This window comes from Ceratotherium simum, chromosome 22 (genome assembly GCF_057802395.1).
Source record: "Ceratotherium simum simum isolate JZ-2026a chromosome 22, ASM5780239v1, whole genome shotgun sequence".
NCBI classification, from domain to species: Eukaryota; Metazoa; Chordata; class Mammalia; order Perissodactyla; family Rhinocerotidae; genus Ceratotherium; species Ceratotherium simum.
Window position 1 is genome coordinate 35917832 of NC_141921.1, and position 21457 is coordinate 35939288.

Consider the following 21457-nt stretch of genomic DNA (forward strand, 5'->3'; position numbering starts at 1 on the left):
ACTCGTCTTGAAGAAACATACATACAATTCCCACCTGGTTCCCTCAGCCCCATTTGATCATCAGCAATCTTCAGTGTCAAGTTCCTGTCCCAGTGGACAGTCACAGGTGAGCATGACTCATCTAACCTCCTGTGCATACCACCACACTCAAGGGAACCTGTCAATCCAAATTCTAAAACCACAAAGAGCAGTTCACTGGGTATCCATGAGGCCTTTACAACCCAAGCCTAAATCAGAAAAGCTAAAATCACCCCTCCAGCTGCTCAATCTCCTTCTCCCTCTGCTTCCTATTAACGCAGGGAGATGGGAAATGGGCAAGGACATTTCTGGTTTTTGCATGTAAAAGAGTAAGTGGAGGGGCCGGCCCCGTGGCTTAGTGGTTAAGTGCGCGCGCTCCGCTACTGGAAGCCTAGGTTCGGATCCTGGGCGTGCACCGACGCACCGCTTGTCTGGCCATGCTGAGGCCGCGTCCCACATACAGCAACTAGAGGGATGTGCAACTATGACATACAACTATCTGCTGGGGCTTTGGGGAGAAAAAGGGGAAAAAAAGGAGGAGGATTGGCAATAGATGTTAGCTCAAGGCCGGTCTTCCTCAGCAAAAAGAGGAAGATTGGCACGGATGTTAGCTCAGGGCTGATCTTCCTCACAAAAAAAAAAAAAAAAGAGTTAAGTGGAATCCAGCAATGTGTAGTATATTCCTTAAAATGTTAATAAAAAGCAACCTATTATAAAATTATACCCTAACAACCTGGCAATGTGAATCAAGAGTCTTTGAAATTTATCCAAAGGAAATAATGTCAAGTATAAAAAAGATTTCTGTAAAAGTGCTCATCACAGTGCTACTAATAGTGGTGAATAACTGGAAACAACCTAAAGCTTCCATAGCATGGGTATGGTTAAATAACCATGGTAAATCCACAGAATGATGCTTCATTCCCATTAAAGTAAGGAACACAGTAAAGATTTTTACTACTACCATTATTATATAACAATGTTTTGGAGGTAACAGCTAATACAATTAGCCAAAAAAATAGAAGTATAAAATTGAAAAGAAAGAAGAAAAGTTATTGGGGCCGGCCGTGGGGCGCAGCAGTTAAGTGCACGCGCTCCGCTGCTGGCAGCCTGGGCTCAGATCCAGGCACACACAGACGCACCACTTGTCAGGCCATGCTGTGGTGGTGTCCCACATCAACTGGAGGAAGATGAGCACGGATATTAGCTCAGGGCCAGTCTTCCTCAGCAAAAAACAAAAAAGAAGAAAAGTTATCACTATTTGCAAATGATATAATTCTATACCGAAAAAAAAACAAAGACTCAACCAAAAAACTACTACAAACAAAAATAATTCTGGCAACTCATGTATCTATAAGAATCTAGTATCCAGGCTACATAAAGAACTCCTACAACTCAACAACAAAAGCACAACCATCCCAATTAAAACATAGGCAAAGGACTTAACAGACATCTCTCCAAAGATATACAAATGGCCAAGCACACATGAAAAGATGCTCAACATCATTAGTCATTAGGGAAAGGCAAATCAAAACCACAAGATACCACTTCATACTTAGTAGGATGGCCAGGATTTTAAAAGGAAATAAAAGAAATTCCAGTATTGGTGAGAATGTGGAGAAAGTGGAATCATCAACACATTGCTGGTAGTGATGTAAAATGGTGCAGCTACTGTGGAAAACAGGGTAGCAGCTCCTCAAAAAGCTAAACAAATAATTACCATAAGACCCAGCAATTCTACTCCTAGGTATATATCCAAAAGATTGAAACAGGTATTGAAACAAACACTACACACAAATATTCATAGCAGCACTGTTCACAATAGCCAAAAAGTGGAAACAACCCAAACGCCCATCAACAGATGAATAATAAACGAAATGTGGTATATCCCTACAATGGAATATTATTCAGCTTTAAGAGGGAACAAAGTACTGATATGTACTAAACACAAACGAACCTTGAAAACACGCTAAGTGAAAGTCAGACAGGGCCGGCCCCGTGGCTTAGCGGTTAAGTGCACGTGCTCCACTGCTGGTGGCCCAGGTTCGGATCCCGGGCGCGCACCGACGCACCGCTTCTCCGGCCATGCTGAGGCCGCATCCCACATACAGCAACTAGAAGGATGTGCAACTATGACATGCAACTATCTATTGGCGCTTTGGGGGAAAAAGGAGGAGGATTGGCAATAGATGTTAGCTCAGAGCCAGTTTTCCTCAGCAAAAAGAGGAGGATTGGCACAGGTGTTAGCTCAGGGCTGATCTTCCTCACAAAAAAATAAATAAATAAATAAACTTTAAAAAGAAAGAAAGTCAGACACAAAAGGCCACATATTGTATGATTCCATTTATATGAAATGTCCAGAACAGGTAAATCCATAGAGACAAAAAGTAGATTGGTGGCGGCTAGAGGAGAAAGGAAATGGGGAGTGACTGCTTAATGGGCACAGGGTTTCCTTTTGGGGTGATGAAAATGTTTTGGAACTGGATAGAGGAAGTGGCTGCACAGCTTTGTGGCTGAACTCAGTGCCACTGAACCGTATACTTTAAAATGGTTAATTTTATGTTATGTGAATTTTACCTCAAGTAACAAAAAGAATTCCGGGGGCCAGCCCCGTGTCTGAGTGCTTAAAGTTCCTCGAGCTCCACTTCAGTAGCTCAGGTTCGCGGGTTCAGATCCCGGGGGTGGACCTACTCCCACTCATCAGCCATGCTGTGGAGGGATCCCACATACAAAATAGAGGAAGAATGGCACCGCTGTTAGCTCAGGGCTAATCTTCCTCAAGCAAAAAAAGAGGAAGACTGGCAGCAGATGGTAGCTCAGGGTGAATCTTCCTCACCAAAAAAAAATAATTCTGTAGGATAGCTGGATATACATAATTAACATTTTCTTAACAACTCTCATATATACAAATGATAATCAACTTGGAAATATAAAGGGAAAAGATCCTTTCCTCACAATAGGAACAGAAAACACAAAACATCTAGGAATAAACTTGGCAAAAAATGGGCAAGACCTATATGAAGAAAATGCTCCTCTAGATCACCAAAAAAGTCAATTAAACAAATAAAAAACCTTTAAAAGGGTTTTTGGCTAAGAAGATTAAACATCATAAAGATGTCAGTTGTTCCTTAAGTTAATCTATAAATTTAGTGAGATCCCAATAAAAACAAATATCAACAGGACTTCTTTTTAACTAGACAAACTAATTCTAATGTTCATATATAAAATAAAACAAAGCAAGAATATACAGGAAATTATAAAAAAAGAAAAGTAATGATGAGTGAAAAATTCTACCAGATTTTAAAATATATTCTTAATTAAAACAATAAACACATGAACAGAGAAACCAGTGGAGCAGAACCAATGTCTAGAAACAGACCCAAATACATATAGAAATTTAGTATATGAAAAAAGTGGCATTTTAAATCATTAGAGAAAAGATGTATAATTAATAAATGGTTTGAGCACAACTAGATAACCACAAGAAAAAACATCAAGTTGGATGCATACCCTCACACCTTTATATGAATATAAATTCCAAATAGAGACAAAAGATTTCATTTTCTTTAAAAAAATGAAACCATAAAAGTACTAAAATAAATTAAAGGAGAATTCTTTCTAACCTCAGAGTGACAAAGACCTTCCTAATTATGACCCCAAACCCAGAAGATATGTAAGAAAGCTTGATAAATTTAACCAAATAAAAATCTAAAATTCCTTCATAGCAAAGACCATAGGGCAAAGAATAAAAACTCAAATGACAGACTGTGAAAAAATATTTGCAACTCATACCACAGACTCAGAGGTTAATTTCCGTAATATATGGTCTCCCAAAAATCACTAAGAAAACTTAATAGGAAAAAAACAGGCAAAGAAAATGAATACAGCCCACAAAAAAGGAAATACAAATAAGTCTCAAACACGGGAAAAGACACATAAACTCACCAATAAGAGAAATACAAATTAAAACTATGTTAAGCAAACAATTTTTTCCCTAACATTGACAAAGATTAGAAAATCTGACAGCATGCTGAGCTGGCAAAGGTGCGAGAAGGGACACGTATTTCGAGAGGGAGTGTCAACTGGTAAAACCTCTATACAGAGCAACTCGGCAACATCTTCAAAATTCATAAATGCAGTAAGGCCCTTCTAGGAAGTGATCCCACAGACATACTCACACACGTGTGAGGAGGTGTAAAGATAAAGCACCACACGTTGTTTGTAAAAGCAAAAGTTTGAAAGCACCAACAAGTCCCCCGAAGGGACTAGTCAAACACAGTCTAATACATCCATACAACACAGCACCAGGCAGCCCTTTGAAGAGGTGCAGGAAATTCCTTACGGACTGCTATGAATTCAACTCCAAGATACGTTCAATTTGATAAGCATGCTGCAGAACAGTATGTGTAAGATGCTACAATTAGGGGGGTAGGGAGAGTGTAAAAACAGCAAAAGTGGAATACATGCACATACGCACACATTTGCTTGTAAAATATCTCTACGAGATTTTATGATATCCTGACGACACCGGTCACATCCAGGAAAGGCAACAAGGTTGGGAGAGTGACTCTCACTTTATTTTTTTAAATTACAAAGAAAGTATGTAATAATGTGCAAGAAGGCTTTTGAAATAATGTTAATTGAAAAAAGCAGGAAACAAAGCTATATAAATACCAAAACAATCACAGAATTGTGTCCAGGTAGCTGATTTTGTGTACTTTTCACCTTCTTTACTTTTTCTATAGTTTCCAAACTTTAGATACAAAGCAGGGATTAATTTTAAAACATAAAAGTAATTAAAAATTTTTATATAAATTATATTCATGTAATCACAGCTATCAGCTATTAGGGAAAGCAAAAGAATGACAACCAATTTTACCTGTCACTCTCACCTGAGCTAAAAAAAATTAAACAATCAAGCCCACAGATTGTTAAAGGCAACTTTCCATGAAAATATCACAGTTTTCAGCTCCAGGGCATACAGCACTTGACCTGGCTCCTCCAGGGCGAGAATAAGAAAGATGTGGCCTCACTCACGTCAGTCTGGAGATGCGCAGGTGCTTCTGAGTTGTCGTTGATCCTCCGCACGCTGTCATAGTGCTCTCCGTACCGATACGCGATGTGCAACTCCCGCCCGTTGCCTTTCTCTGTACCACGGATCTGCAGGCGACAGAAGGGGAGATGCCAGCGAGGATTTGGATGGTGTCAACTTTGGCACAAAAATGCCCAAGGAAGCCCCGTCAACAGGCTCCACATAGACACAAATCGAGAATATGACGGGATGTGCCAGGGGGCTGGGCTGGGAGACAAGGTATCTGAGAAGCAGCTGCTGCAACAAGAGTCTTGGTGCCACACACCTGGGCTCTGGGGCTGGTGTTCTTAGCCTCTGACTTAATTTGTGGAAAACAAAATAAAGGAAAGGCATTTTCTCTTAAAAAAAACTGCTTAGGCCATTTTTTAATTATCTTTCTCCCACCCATGTATGCATGCTTCGACGTGCTTAATATGTAACTATATGGAAATAAATCCATACGGAAACACATATTCAAAAACCAGAGGCAGATTTACAATGAAGTTTCATAATGAAAATTTACAATGAACTTATTAAGTTTCAGGGGCGTTAGTACCTCTCAGTCCCTCAAATGCACTGGCTCCTTCCAAGAGAGAAGGCCCAGGGGCAGGTGCAGATTTGTTGGGCTTGAAGCTCAAACCATTTGGGAGCACTCTTTGAGAAAAGGAACACAAAATTACAGCTACAAAATTGCTAGAACCCCTCCCAAGACCTTGAAAGGAGGCCATAGAAACGACGGACCTGACACTTGAGCTTTATGAGCTTCACAGTAAATCCACCCCTGTCGTTAAAACAAAAACAGCTTTTTCTATCAACCACCTACTGAGAAACATTAACAACAAACTCAAAATCTCCCACATATCAATTTCAAAACAAAATTATACATAGTCAAGCAGCACTACTGCTTTACACAACGCTGGAGGCACTACTCACAAGGTGTTCCGTGTGATTGGTACCCCCGGAGCACAACCCAACAGGAATGGTGCTCTGCAGAGCCACGCAATACAGAAGCCCTAAGGTCCAGCCTGGATATACCCGAAAAACCACCACCTCCACAAAACCCGAACATAGTTCTGCCTCTGTCCCTTACAAAGCCCAGTAACTATCTGTTTGTTAAAATTCCAAAACATCAGCACCTCCTTCCTGTTTTTACTGAAAGTCATAGGTAGTAAGATACTACTATTAATTTAAACAATATCTGTGGTCTAAGAACACAGCAAAAATCATGGAACAAACAGGAACCACAGAGGTCTAGAAGTCAGAGCCATGTAAGTTTTCTCCAGGTAGAATATCTAGGTCTCAAAGTGCAGAGAGTCTGGTTTTGAGACACACAAAACAGAGATGGCATCACCATTTATCTCCCAGGAAGAGTACTAGAAAAGGAAAGTAGTTGATTAGAATCTTTCAATGACGTAACTCCTAAAGTACTTAAATACTTAAATAACAATAATCTATACATACGTTATGCATAGGAAAAAATGACGGGAAGCACTGTCACCAAACAGTTAACTGTGATGTTCATGGAGACGGAGATGACAGAGGACTTTCACTTTCTATGTTACACATGTCTGTACTGTTCACAGAAGCATATATTCTACTTGTAACCAGGAAAAAATGTAGGTTTCAGTATCTCCATGTTCTGAGTATAAGCCTACTCATTATTAATGCAAGAGCTCTTACCCATAACAGTAGCGAGCAATGCAGTTTCAATTCTCAAATTTTATAAGATGCTTCACTGGGGTTGGGGAAACGGGGAAGATCCAGTGGACAGTTCTATCGTACAGCAAATATATTTTTTTTAAAACATACTTTCAATGTTTAGCAACCCATGTAAGAGAACAGTACAGAAAAGTATTTGAAAAAAAATATTTAACTATGCAGAATTACCTTCCACAACCACCTAGATAATTAATAAACTAAAAACAAGTTCCAGTGGAGGAAAAGGCAGCCTATGATTACTAAGTTGGCATCAAGTATTTTCCTTCAAGAATAGGGTCATTATGCTGTATATTCAAATGATTTTGATGACTCTAGGAAAGAGTAAAAATTTAATGACAAAAAATTGGGACAACGAAGGAGGTAACCACTATTCTTGGTTCAAGCACCACCCTTAGAAAGAAAAACCCTCACTAAAAATATGATAGCTGTCTCTGGTGTCAGTGCATCTGACAACACTGCCCCAAAGATCAACACACACAGATACTGTTCCCCTCCTGCTCACTGTATCCCTGTAAGGTAAAATTCCTCACCAACCCATGGAGAATCTAATTTATTTTGCTGTAGTGTAATTCTGTTAAAAGTACACTATGCCAGACACAAAAGGCTATGTACTTCCATATATGACATTCTGGAAAGGCAAAACTATAAGAGACAAATCAGATTAGTGGTTACAAGAAGCTGGGGATGTGGGGACTAATGGCTGCAAAGGGGCACGAGGGGACCTTCTGGAACAGTGGAAAGATTCTAGATGTTGGAAGTGGTGGTAGTTACATGACTACGTTTGTCAAAACACATAGAACTATACACCAGAGAAGGGTGAATTTTATAATATGTAAATTATATCTCTATAAACTTAACTTTATTTTTAACAAGCAACGGCTCGGAAGAAGCAATTGATTAAGAAATATATATGCAGGTGGCGTAGGAAAAAATGAGGAAAAAAAGGCCATTGTTGCCGTTATAGTAATAATATACAGGGATATGTGTGGGTATATATAAATATAGATGTGTCTATATCTGTGTAGATGTGCTTAAAATGTGTATAAAAACATTGTGCTACGTCTCTTCCCAGTTTATGTATGAATGTTTTTATAGCTAAGAGCGTGTGTGAATGACAGGGATACACAGTGAGATGTTAACACTAATGATCTCTGGAGAGTGTGACTCTGGGTGATTTTTATTTGCTTTATGGGCTTTTCTGAATTTTCAAATTTTTATACAATTAACATGTTTTACTTTTCTAATTTAAAAAAAACTTAGAGGGGCCGGCCCCATAGCGTAGTGGTTAAGTGCACGCACTCTGTTGCTGGGCACCGAGGCACCGCTTGTCAGGCCATGCTGTGGTGGTGTCCCATATAAAGTGGAGGAAGATAAGCACAGATGTTAGCCCAGGGCCAACCTTCCTCAGCAAAAAGAGGAGGATTGGCATGGATGTTAGCTCAGGGCTGATCTTCCTCACCCAAAAAAAAAAAAAAGTTAGAAATGGGGGCTTAGTGGAGAGGGAAGGGAGGAGAACGATAGAAATCACACGCCCGGTCTTCGAGCAGAGCCACAGAGTGACAAGAAGCGTTCTGAGTGCAAAGAGGAAGAGTAAGGGAGTTGTAGCCTGTACATGCTTTCACACCCCAACCTTTGACCTTCCACACTTCAGAATGTTTTGTTTGATGGACTGTTTGGGAGATTAGGTTGATTTAGGATCCCCAAAGGTAAAAAAAAAAAAAAAGGTGAAAAGAGTTGAATGGATAGCTACTTAAAACGGGGCGTGGGGGGGGACTAAACGGTTCAACAATATGCTCCGCCATCCTCACACAAACTGAACACTTGTTGGATAATCTTATTTGATGTAGAAAAACCACTGGAACCGTAGGTACAGGTGAGTAGAGCAGAGAAACAGAGCTTGACATCCTAGGCCATGAAATGAATCGTGTCGCTCAGAACACGCTTTTTAGCAATGGTTATTATAGTGAATTTGGTCTTTGTTTCCCTCCACCTAAAAAACATACACACACCATGGGAACAGGCATACTTCAAACTGGAATTTGTATGCACTAATCCTTTAAATTCTCACTCAGATATTTTTACAGAATTACCTAAAATATCTCCATATTAGGCTCTCTGCCCCCAAATTACCCAATTAACTGACATAATATTGAATAATATTTCTGGCATTTTAAAGGTTTTCAGACTCCATTTGCACACAGTGCAGGGCTGAATTCCAAGCCACCATAAGCCTCCCGTCTTTGGTTAGGCTCCCAGTCCAAGTTACTGTGTTTGAGTTCAATATCACAAGTCAAGCCCCAACACCTTAAGACATCCCCAAAGCTAATTTACAAATAAGAGCTTAAGATAAATTCTTGAATAGGCGACCTACCTGCCACAAAGGGGCATTAAGTTGATGAATCACCACATTCAATTGATGATTTCTTGCAAAGGCGACAATTGCATCATTGCCAGCAAACGTACCAGGCTTTGCCAAACTGGCCACTGCATGGAAGTAGGAGAGAAAGTAAAATGAAGTCTTTATAACGGAAAAACCCAAACGCAAAAAGCAAATGCAAAAATTAGTATTTTGTTCCAAATAACGAGAAATGAGGTATACATTTGAAAAGTCCATTAGCTTTGTCAGAGTCTAGGAATTCAGCCGGTTGAACAGTACGTAGACTGCTTCTCAGAAGGGCACCAATCATTAACAAAGAAAGGATTCATTTATTTACCCCTTCAATAAGTATCTACTGAATGCTTCCTATATGACTAATTCTATAAGACACTGGAAATGTAACAATAACCACAGTAATCATAATAGTTTGCATTAATGAATGTTTCTTATGTGTCAAGCACTGCTCTACTCACGTCTCAGATTACCACTTTTACTCTTCAAAAAAACACCCTGAAAGAGGTATTATCATGCACACCATATTATAGATAAGTAAAGCAAGCACAGAGTAGCTTATAGCTGTGCCCAAGGTCACAGAGCCAGCACACAGCAGAGATTTCATCCAAGGCAGCCTGACACCAAGAATCTGGCTCTTGGCCACTCCATTATATAGCCAGTCACAGTTTGCCCTCAAGGAGTTTACAACCAGTGAGGTGCAAACAAGAAAACAGACACTACTGATGCCTAAGTGCTGCAGGAAAGGAACGTGGAGCAAAGAATTTGGCCTTGCCCAAAGAGAGGTCTGGCCGTTGTCTCTGCTCCTGGGAGATAACCTCTAAACCCCTGGCATTTCCCAAGAGATAGGAGTGTCTCTGTTATTCAAGGTAGGCCCCTCAGCCACACCTGACAGTTTACGCTAATGAGGTGACTCTTGGTGGGCCGCTCTGGCCCTGTGCTGTCAGAAAGACCTGGGGGTTTGGGGAGCTAGAGACTGAGTTCAACCACTTAGGCAAGCAACTAATAACATCTACATAATGAAGCCCCAATAAAAATTTTGGACACCAAAGTTCAGGTAAGCTTCCTTGTGTATGGTGTAACTCTTCCCAGACTTTACCCTTTGGCTAATTTTGATCTGTATCCTTTCCTCATAATAAACTATAACTGTGCATATAACAGCCTTCAATGAGTTCTCTGAGTCCTTCTAGCAAATTATTGAACCTGAGAGTGGTTTTGGGACACCTCAAATTTACAGCTGATGTCAGAAGTGAGGGAAGTCTTGCGGAAGACTGGGGCCCTCAAACCTTACAGTTTGGCTAACTCCACGTCAGGAACGTAAGCCAGTTTGGTAGTGTGGAGGGGGAGGTAAGGTGTATCAGATAAGCTTCTGAGCTGAGACTACTAAGCTGATTCCCAAAGGACAAGTAGGAATAGACAGACAGGAGAGGAATAAATGCCGTTCCAAGCAGAGGCAAGAGAGAGAGAGAAGGCTGAGCTTATGGACTAATCAGTATGGCAGGGTCAGGAGCAAGAAAATGTGGTGGGAAACAGCCAGAGATGAGGGTAGGGGATAAGAAAATCACAGATCATGAAGGGCTAAAGAGTTTGGACTTTATCCTGAGGTCAACGGGGAGCTGGCTACAGGTTTTAAATAGGGGAAAGACATATTAGCCGTGCATTTAGATCACCACTCTGGCTGCAACATGGAAAACAAACTGAAGGGGTCAGGAGGCAATGAGACCAGTCCAAAGAGTATTCAAGAAATGTAGGCAAATGTCCACAGAGGCCTGATTTTACAAGGTGGTAGCAATGAGAGAAAAAATATTGAGGTAGAAGTGACAAGACTTAATGAATGACGAGGTATGAGGAGGGAGAGGAAGCATTAAGAACATTCAGGTTTCCCATCTGGATATTTGTATAGTTGGGGAAAAGAGGTTACTGATTCTCTGAAGCCACAGTCTAAAGGAAAAGAATAATCCTAAAAGATATGGCCAGATGCAAGGGTAAGCAAGTCCTGAAGAGTTAAGTGAGCCATTCATTTATTCATTCAACAAATATGAGTGCCTACCATGTGCCAGGCATTGCTGCATTGGGGAACAGCCACAGGCCCTGTTCTCAAGAAGCTCACAGTGTAACAAGGTAGACAGGCATTAAAAACACATAACTATAAGAAAGATGAATGTAATAAGTTTAGTGTTCCATGGACACACAAACAGAATGTGAAGACTTCTACGTTTCTTTGCATTTCTGCTATGGCAGTCAGGGCCACTTCTCACTTCTTCGATGCTCAACTTCTTATGTAGCACCAACCAACCATCAGGCATGCACAGTGACATTTCAAGAAAGCACCTTCTCATTGTACATCTAAAGTGACTATCATCCTGGCAACTAAAGGTTTGAGTTCCTTGTCCTGCCATACCCCCAAATCTACCACATGACCATCACTGAAAATGGTCAAAGTGGAATTTCAAGTCACAAACTAAAAACTCACTTCATCCAAAATGATATTTTAATTGGATCAATGACAATTCATTTTACATAGCACTAAACTATAAAACTTGCCCATATATCCACATCTAATTTGTAAACTGCTGACCATCTGGTAAACTGTGTCTCTCTACCAGACAAAAAGTGATCCAGGAGGAGGGACCATCAGAACTCAGTGACTGGTTTAAACTACTCATTGGGAGTTTTGCTGCTGTCTCTTTTGCTGCTGATGCCTAATAAATGAGTTCTTTCATAGTGAGGAATGAGAAAGGCTTTGGGATCACTGATAGATTCCCTCCCAAATGTCTTCCTCCCGCCGCCCTCTTTTTTGCTAACAGTCCAGTCATGCCACGCATAACGACGTTTCAGTCAACGACAGACCACTCATACAACGGTGGTCCCGTGAGATTAGTACCATACAGCCTAGGTGTGGGGTAGGCTATACCATCTAGGTCAGTGTAAGTACACTCTATGGTGTTCGCACAAAATCGCCTAACGACATATTTCTCAGAGCCTATCCCCATCGTTAAGCAATGCATGATTGTACAGCCACCTAGCCTTTCCCCAAGCAGAAACTTCAGAATCACCTTTGTCTCCTCCCTCTCTCCTCCTCCCCACCTTCAATGAGTCCTGTCAATTACACTGCCAAACTGTGTCCTGGTCTGAACCCTATTCTTTATCCCCAGTAGCTGCCTTGGTGGAGACCATCTTATTCTTTCATCTCGCCAATGTGGAGAGCCTTCTAACTCATCTCCCTTCCCAGTTTCTCTCCCCCTCCGCTCTTGACATGGTTTCCAGAGTCTCTCTAAAACACAGGCAATATTCTGTCTCTCTCCTGATAAGAGACAGATAAGACTGTGAGCCCTATAATGAAAATGTTATTGTAAAACAGAAATGTCTCAGCACCTAAGACATTAGATCCTCAGTAAATATTTGTCAAAACTAAAATTTAAAAGCTCATATGTATTTTCTTATTATATTTGTGCCTATTAAGAAACTAATTAAAATCACTAACTGACTAGCCTCAAAGAAAACAGGCTGCGTTTGGGTTTTTGATGAAAAATTAAAATGACTTTATTGATTTGTCTGATTATAAAAGTAATACATGAACATTTAAAATCAGAAAAATCTGCAGAAGATAATGTAAAATATTCATATTCCCACTATCCCCAGATGGCTAGTACTTATTAAGAACTTATTTTAACTGTAGTATTTAATTTAATCTTAAAAAACCTTAAAAAAAATCTTAAAAAAATAGATGCTATTATTATCTCCCCTTTATAGAAGAAGTTTAAAGAGAATGAGTAGTTTCTGAAAAGTAAGTGGCGCCAAGAATTAACAACCATAAAATGTTAGTATCTTTATAAAATTTTCCTAGTGTTTCTGTGTGTGCATACCTTTTAAAAACAGGACCAACCTATATACACTATTTTATAGCCTGCTTGTCCCCCCACTAAATAAGAAGTCACGAATAGCTTTTCAGGTCAATTAACATCATCATCTTTATTAAGGGCATACGCATCTAAACCTATTGATTCCCAACTGCCTAGCAAGCTGCCTATTACAGGGCAGGCAAACAAATATTTGTTGAATACATGAATGCCATAATTTATATATTCAAACCCCTGGCTGGGAGGGTGGGGGATGCTGATGGATTTCATTACCCAATGCACTATTCCTGGAGGATCCAGTGTCCCACGGTGAACCTACCATGTTTCTCAAAAGGAATGTCATCTTCTACAAAGGGTTCAAAATCTTCCCGCTGCTTTATCATGTAGTCCACTGTCTCCTGTCGGTGCTTGAGATGATTTCGTGAGTGACCCTCCAATTGATCACCAAGAGCTCTGAAGAGGCAATTGCTATCAAAACAAAAATGTTGGTCAAGACCTTTTAAAAATGAACTTATAAAACACTTATATGAACACCATATAAAACAATGATGCTTCATGCTAGGCAATCCATAGGAAATCTTTCACAGAGAGAAGAGATCAAGTCTCCACTTTTATAGTCCAGGATTCTTCCCAGATACTTAGGGGAGAGCACTAGGCAGATGTCCAACCACACTACCTTCATGAGAGGCAATAAACAAGGAGTCTATGCCCCACTTACCAGCTGGCTGACTCGGAAAGTTATTAAACTTCCCTGGGCCTCAGCTGCTTCAACAAGTGAAGGTGTGATAGGTTATCCAAATGAAGACAGGGTCCAGACCTTACAAGCCATTCCACACCTAAGGGTTATGATTCCCAGATGCCCTTCCAAAATGATAAATCCTATCTCCTGCCTCTTTTCCGAAACAAGTTTCACTATAGCTGCCCAGCTAACTAATCATTCATCTAACAAACAGTACCCAAAAGACAGCAATTTGTCAAGCTCCCAATACAAACAACTGAACTCAACATCCAGTTTGAGTCCTAAGAACATAGTGGAGAAAGCCACGAGAATAAGAGCACTTGGACAACACGGAGTTGCACTACACAATGACACTTTCCCTCCTTGGTTCCTCACTTCTCACCCAGGTGAGCCACAATGCTATTGTTATTCCTGCCAAATGAGACACCATTTTTTATTTTGTTTCTAAAATTAAAATGCTGGTAATAAACTTTAAGAGTTATCTTTACCTTCAAACCCCTCAAAAGCTTCTAAAATTCCAAACTATATCACCAACACAGAACCCAGATACACAGAGACTGAAACAAGACAAACACAATCTGGTATCCTTAAACCAGGGAAATTCTGAAGCCAAACAGTAGCCCAGTTTCACAGCAAACTGTTTGCTCTTCCAAATGAAAATCTATGATATTCTAATTCCAAAATATAAACTCATCACTGCCAGCAAGACTTCAGACCTAAACATGCAGGAGAAAGAGGTTTTTTGTTTTTCAACTCAGAAAAGAAATAGATAAGATGATGTGTGAGTCTTCAATAGAAAGTTATAGAGAGCCAGGAATCTCTTCAAACATATCAAGATTTACACTTTTTTTTTTGCAGGGGCAAGGGAGAATTTACAGATGACATTTTCTATAAACAAGAAACCAAAAAGCTTTGCATCAATCCACAGCAAGATTCTAGAAGGGACAGGAATATAGCAGTTCTAGACCCTAGACTGAGATGTCTGCTGCTAAACTCTAACAATGGCAGTCTTTTTTCAACCACAGGAAAAACAAGTGAGCTAACAGATAAAGCATTCTCAATTTCAAGCTTTTCTTTCAAACTTTTCTTAAACCTTTAGCATCTGCCACCACTAGTCTATTCTTTAATCTAGCTTAAGAGGAGGTGTGATTTAGCACAAAATTATATATTCAGTTATTTTACACTTAGTATATCAAAACTCACGGTGTTCTACAGAAAATAACGTGCTTTCTAAGAACTTTTAGTAACGTGGGCAAATGTTCCCCATATAAGCCAAAAAAGTACGTATAAAACTGTGTACACTGCAGGAGCTCAACCACATTCATCTGCACACTATACTTTTCTATGTCTACCAAACTTTCCTTGAGCTCACCAAAGAGTCAAAATGAAAAATCAAGACAGACAAATCATTTCCTTCTCTGACAGAGTTACAAGGTAATGACACAGGAAATGTGAACAACAACAGCCGACCTGGGTTCCCTTAAGGAGCCCAGCAAGAGCACTCATGATACTCGGGAGAGCAAAGCAACCATTGCCCCAAGGACCTCTAAGAGATCAGGCTGTTGCCTGAGTGCACACCTCCGCCCATTACACTACAGCAGGGCTTCTCAATCCCCATATTATGGACAGTTGGGGACAATTCTTTGTTGTGGGAGCTGTCCGGTGCACTGGAGGATGTTTCGGAGCACCCTTGGCCTCTCCCAAAAGATGCCAGTCACTCCACCACTACCTCCTTCCCTGCCAGTTGTGACAACCAAAATGTCTCCAGGCATTGCCAAATGTCCCCTGGGGAGCAAATCACCCCCACTTAAGAACCACTGTGCTACAGGGATATACATAAGGTCTTGCATTTGAGTTCACAAAAGCAACCAATTACATAAGCAGAATGTAAGGGTTTTCGGTGCTCAATAATGTAGTATGAGACAACAGTATAATATAGACATCAACAAAATGAAAGGGCTCCGAGGCTGCAGCAACAGTAGTAAATGTGCAGAAAAAGAAGGGGGGACATACTTTGTTCTATTCTTTGTACCACTCTGGTTGCTACACTTTAAGAGACATGTTCAGATGAGATGATGTGGTTTTAAAATATGAAGAACATAAACAACTAGTGACGTTTAGCCTAAAGAAGGCTCAGGAGGACATGACAGTTCCCTCCAACTACTTGTCATGGTGAAAGGCATGTTAAACTTCTACAATGAAACTAAAACTAAAATACGGGAGCTACAGAGATATAGATTTTGGCAAATGAAAGGAAATTTTATCTTAGCACTACAGACAGAGACTGTATAGACTCAGGATTTTGTAAATTTCTATCTATTGGCAATCCTCAGGAACTGTCAACGTCTCTGCTGTACGTTACAGTAGCCACTAGCCACATGTGACTACTGAGCACTTGAAATGTGGTTAATCCAAATTGAGGTGTGTTGTAAGTGTAAGATACTGGATTTTGAACAGTATTTTTAAAAATGTAAAATATCTCATTAAAATTTTTTATATTGATTATACATTGAAATGATATTTTACATAGCGTGGCTTAAAACATATATTAAAATTAGTTTCACCTGTTTCTTTAGTTTTTTAATGTCACCAGTGGAAAATTTTAAATTACATATGTGGCTCCCATTTTATTTCTACTGGACAGCACTGGTCTAGATCACTCATTCTCAAGCGTAATCCCTGATTAGCAACATCAGCACCACCTGAGAATTTGTTCAAAATGAAAATTCTGGGGTCACCCCAGACCTACTGAATCAGACACTCGGGGGTTGGAGCCCAGCAATCTAGTCCGTGCAGGTGATTCTGTTACATGCTTAAGTTTGAGAAACAGAGTCTAGAATCTAGACTCTAAATCAGTGGTTTGCAATTATGGTTGCACATTAGAATCACCTGTGAACCTTTTAAAACATTATCAATAACCAGGCCCACTGCCTGAGATTCTGGTGTAGCTGATCTAGGAGAGAGCCTAGGCACTATTTTTTACTATTTTTTTTCAAAGTTCCCCAGATGACTCTATCCTGCCCCTAGGGTTGAAAGCCAGTGAGCTAGCCACAAAAGATGGGGCTGCTGTACAGAAGATGCAGGTAACTAATGGATAATTAGATAAGATGATGTGTGAATGCCCTTCCATCACTAAGATCCTACAATTACAAACAAAATTAAAAAATAAAACAACTTGTTTTTTAGAGATAAATGGCTAAAATTAGTGATTCTTTAATGATTTAATTTTAGAACACTACTAATTAGTAACTAACTTAGGGCTGCATTTGGCAAGATACAACTAAATATAGTTCAGAGAGATGCTAATATTGTACTGCCTAATCCAAATAGGGGTTCTTTTTACGCTACAGCCAATTGTGTTTTTAAGGACAATATCAAGGGTAAAATATTTTTCTTGTTTTGAAATTGAATCCAATTTACATGGGTCCACCCTCCAGACAACAGGACAAACATGAAGGCGACCCATGATGCATTACAAAACTCCGTAAGTAGCTCCCTGATTAATCTATGCTAAACTGACTCAACTCATGGAAAGGCTACATTAGAGAATACCAGCTAATTTCTCCCCAAGCACCCGGAGGTTCCAGAATGCTACAAGTACCATACTGCCAACAATGAATATGCCTATACAGCGAGATGCTCTCTCAGGCTACTCAATATTGTAATCAGACCAGAATGGAAAGACAGAAGAGTGCAGACTGTCAACAATTCTTTTATATTACCATAACTTTATTATATTTCACCAAGAGCACTCAAATATTAATAAAACAATCTGTTGATACCTGCCAACCCATCACATACACAGGAAACACCATCCATTGCAGTGATAAAGCCTGTCATCACCACACCCCAAAGCGCCACAATACTAAAGAGGGCTGACCCACAGTTCATCTCATGATACCCATGGGAAGAATTTGTGAACAGAAGGAGGTTAGCTTCATGGAGCCCATACAAGAGGAATTACCATTATCATTTTATCTAACACTGTCCAAAGAAGAGCGACCTCGGAAGTGAGAGACATGAACATTCCGGGCAAGGGGCCCTCTGGCCTCTGCAGCCTCACCGCCCCTGACTTCTACCCTTGTACTCTATACTCCTGTCTTCCTAAACAACTTGGAGATCTCTCAAAAGCAATGTGCTCTTGTGCCTTCACATACACTGCTCCTCAGCCTGGAATGTCCTCTTGGCATACGCCCACTGCTCCTTCACCACCCAGTCTGAGTAAGACCTCCTCTGAGAGGCCTCTAGCACAGTGCAGGTTTCCACGAGTACTTGCTGAAGGAATGAGAAGGCCTCCCTGACCACTTCATGGAGGGTTAGCCACTTCCTTCTCAACAGCTCCACTATCATCAGTCACTGTTGAGAATATATCAAATTGTATTTTAATTATTTATATAACACATTCTCAGAGTGTGGCCCAGTTTGGGGGAGGAGTGTCTCTGAGACCCTTTCGGGGTATCTGTGAGTTCAAAACTAAGATGTTATTTATCTTTCTCACTCATTCTCTCACAAGTATACAGTGAAGTCTTCCAGAGGCTACCTGATACACGAGGTTATCACTCTGATAGCTAATGGAATGTGTTTGTGTATTCTTGTGTTTTAAATTTTTGTTTTACTTTCTAATATAGTAAATACTGATAGCTATAACCTCCATAAACCAAAGCTCTTTGGAGTCCTCAGTAATTTTTAAGAGTGTAAAGGGGTCCTAAGACCAAAATGTTTGAGACCCGCTGTTCTACGTTTCTCTCTCACTAGGCTACAAACTCCTTTTGTATCTCAGTCATCAATGTATTCCCAGCACGTTGCTCAACCAACCAATGTTTGCTGAATTAACCAAAGAAGTATGCTCTCTTTTGGAGGGAGGAGGGAGAGTAGAGGTAGTACCCCTAAAGCTTCCCATAGCTTTAGGAAAGCTCCCTCAAGATTTTACAACTCCTTGTGCTGCTATTCCTGCCCATAAGCAACCTCCTGTTGAGTACTTCAGTTTCCCGGACACCCTGACACTGAGAATACCATGCCCAGTAGAGCAGACACAAGCAATCCAATCATTTGCAAGGAAACGTCCCACCCCATCCCACTGTAAAGCATTCAATTGGTATTTTGATTTATACAGCAGTTTCTTGTGCTCGTGAGTTTGATTAGGATCAGTAAGGCCCTGAATAGTTAATAAACTACATTTGATGAAGTCAAGGTACTAAACTAAAAGCAAGACCCAGCAAGTGCACACCTTTAACTGTAGTGACTCCACTAAGAAAATGCCCCTCTGAGAGGCCCTGCTGAGGGTCTAGTTGGCCTCTCTCTGTAATATTTTTATCATTCATTCATTCAACAAAAATGCACTCAATGCCTTCAATGTACCAGGCAGTGTGCCAGCTGGTGGTGAATAAAACACAATCATGCTCTAAATCCAATGTGCCTAAAGCACTGAGCATATCTATGTAGGAAAGGCAGGAAAGGTAAATTAGAGCCAGTTCATAAAGTCTTGATTAATAAGCTGCAATGTAATGTGAAATCCAGAAAACAATTTTTTCCCTCTTTTCCATGCTTAATAGCTAAGGCAATTCTGTAGGGTCTTGAGCTTCCTTTTTCCTCCCTCTGCCCTGAGCCCTCAATTGAAGGGAGGAACAGCAGCAGCCAGGCTGGTATTAATACTGTCTCCTAGCGAGTCACACACCCCGGCAACCAGACTCCCTCTGACCTACCCCTGCAATGGGGATGCTAACTGTTCTCCTCCCCTCTCCCCTACCTTCTCCTTCTTCCGTGCCTGCTCCTGGATCCATATCACCTTTCCTGAGGCCAGTTTTCCTTCCCTTTCCCCATTCTCTCCCTCCCACCTCATTTCTTTATCCCGTATTCCCTAAAAGAGCTGAACCTAGATTCCAGTCTAAGCCCCAAGCAAGCTCGGGTAAGCACCTTTGCTTACAGAGGAGAAACTGAGGCCCAGGGAAGTAAGAATGAGAAAGCTGCCTTCAGCTCAGTAAACACGCCCTCAGAGCCCTAATTTCCCAAGTGTAAAAGGAGGGCGATACCCAACAGGAAGGAGGCAAAGCGCTACAGCAAAGGGGGCCTTCACCTCTGTCTGTCCGATGGGCGTCAGGACTGCTCTACGTGCTGTCCCGCTCTCCGAGGGACTGGCTCCATCCCATCCCTTCAGGTCCCCGCTAAATGTCACCTTCCTCCCTGGGCACCCATCTAAAGGAGACCTGCTCTTGTTGTATCCGCTCTCTGGACCACTGGACAGTTTCCTCGCGGCCTCTGCCACGATTAGAGCGATCTGGGATTACTCGCGCGTCCCGAGGGGAGGGCCCCGCGGCCGGACCCGGCAGCGGGCACCGGAATGAATGGGTGGACGCGAGCGGGCGACGGTCGCCTGGCCCGGCGCATTCCCCGGCGCCGCCTCCCGCGCTCCCGGCCCGCCTCACCCGTCCCCCGGCACCTCCCGCAGCTTCAGCCCCAGGGCCTGCAGCTGGTTGGCGAAGCTGACGAACTCCTCCTCGCAGCCGCCGCCGCCGCCGGACTCCGGCCGGTTCCGCCGCTCCTTGGCCAGGGCCCGGCGCGCCGCCCGCTCGTCCCGCTTGCGCTCGGCCTCGGCTTTCCGGCTGCCGCTGCCCGGCCGGCTCTTCGCCGCCTGCTTTCGGGACATGGCCGCGCCCCGCGGCCCGCAGCGGCAGGACGGAAAGCCGCGGGACCGCCGGGCGGCCGCCTCGGGCGCCCAGGAGGCGAACTGCGCGAGCTACCGAGCCCGGCGGCGGCGACGCACCCACCACGCCTGCGCCGGGCACGCCGGGCACGTGCCGGAACCCCGCCCCCTCCGCGCGGCTCAGCCGGCAGGCGCCATAGAGAGCTCGCCTGGGAGAGCTAGAGGGGCAGTCATCTTCCTTTGTTCTGCTCCGCCCCCTAGCGGTGGGTGGTACCCAAAGTGAGGAGCAGGTGAGACTGGAGAAAACAAAGCTGGAAAAGATGATGGAGAGAAACGGAGGATGATGGAAAAGTCGGAGACGGGAGTAGCGGCACAAGTGAGGAAACAGGGGAAACTGAAAATTTTAACTCTAGCTGTGAGCCTACGGTTGGAAGAGGCGCTTTCACATCGCTCATTCTTGTTTAATTCTCCCAAATTACAGGAAATTGAATCTGAGAGGCTAATTTTAAGGAGACCACACAGCGCAGAAGGAGAGCTTTGCTCTGGTTCCAAAGCCCTTACACTTTGTTTGATCGTGCCCTTCTTCACCTCTCTACCATCCCTTCTAACTCCAGGGAGCAGTAGCCCTTGTCCAAAACTCCTGGCTCCTCTGGCAATCTTGGTTCCACCCGAGGGTGACCAACCTAGCTTTGCCTGGACTAAGTGTTTTCTGGACTTGCAGTTTTAAAACCGGGTGAGTCCCAGGCAAGCCAGGATGGTTGGTCACTGTAATCCATACCCACCTACTCTGGTACCTGCCTCCGTCAGTAACCCCCTCTTTCTTGCGATAATCTCCTTGTTAAAAGACAAACTGAGGCACATTAACATTTTCAAGAGTTTGTTTGAGCATACATGGTTTGGAATCGGGCAGCGCCAAGCCAAAGGTGGTTAGGAGCACTCCACCAACAGGAGCTGGGGGAGAGGTTTTATAGAGAAGACAAGGAAGGAAAGCAAGGAAATTATTTGATTGGCTGTAGCTGAAGCA

The 21457-nt window shown here is 42.1% G+C and overlaps 1 protein-coding gene across 1 annotated transcript in view; it reads right to left on the minus strand.

Annotated features, from left to right (window-relative positions):
- OTUD3 (OTU deubiquitinase 3) overlaps positions 1-20502 on the minus strand; it is a 29273-nt gene extending 8771 nt beyond the window's left edge. The window contains exons 1-4 of the mRNA XM_004425660.3: positions 20216-20502; positions 13374-13522; positions 9177-9289; positions 5053-5175 (exon numbers count right to left, since the gene is read on the minus strand). Coding sequence (XP_004425717.1) covers positions 5053-5175; positions 9177-9289; positions 13374-13522; positions 20216-20436 — 606 coding nt within the window. The 5' untranslated portion in view covers positions 20437-20502. The remainder of the gene's footprint in view (positions 1-5052; positions 5176-9176; positions 9290-13373; positions 13523-20215) is intronic.
- Positions 20503-21457: the final 955 nt, after the last annotated feature.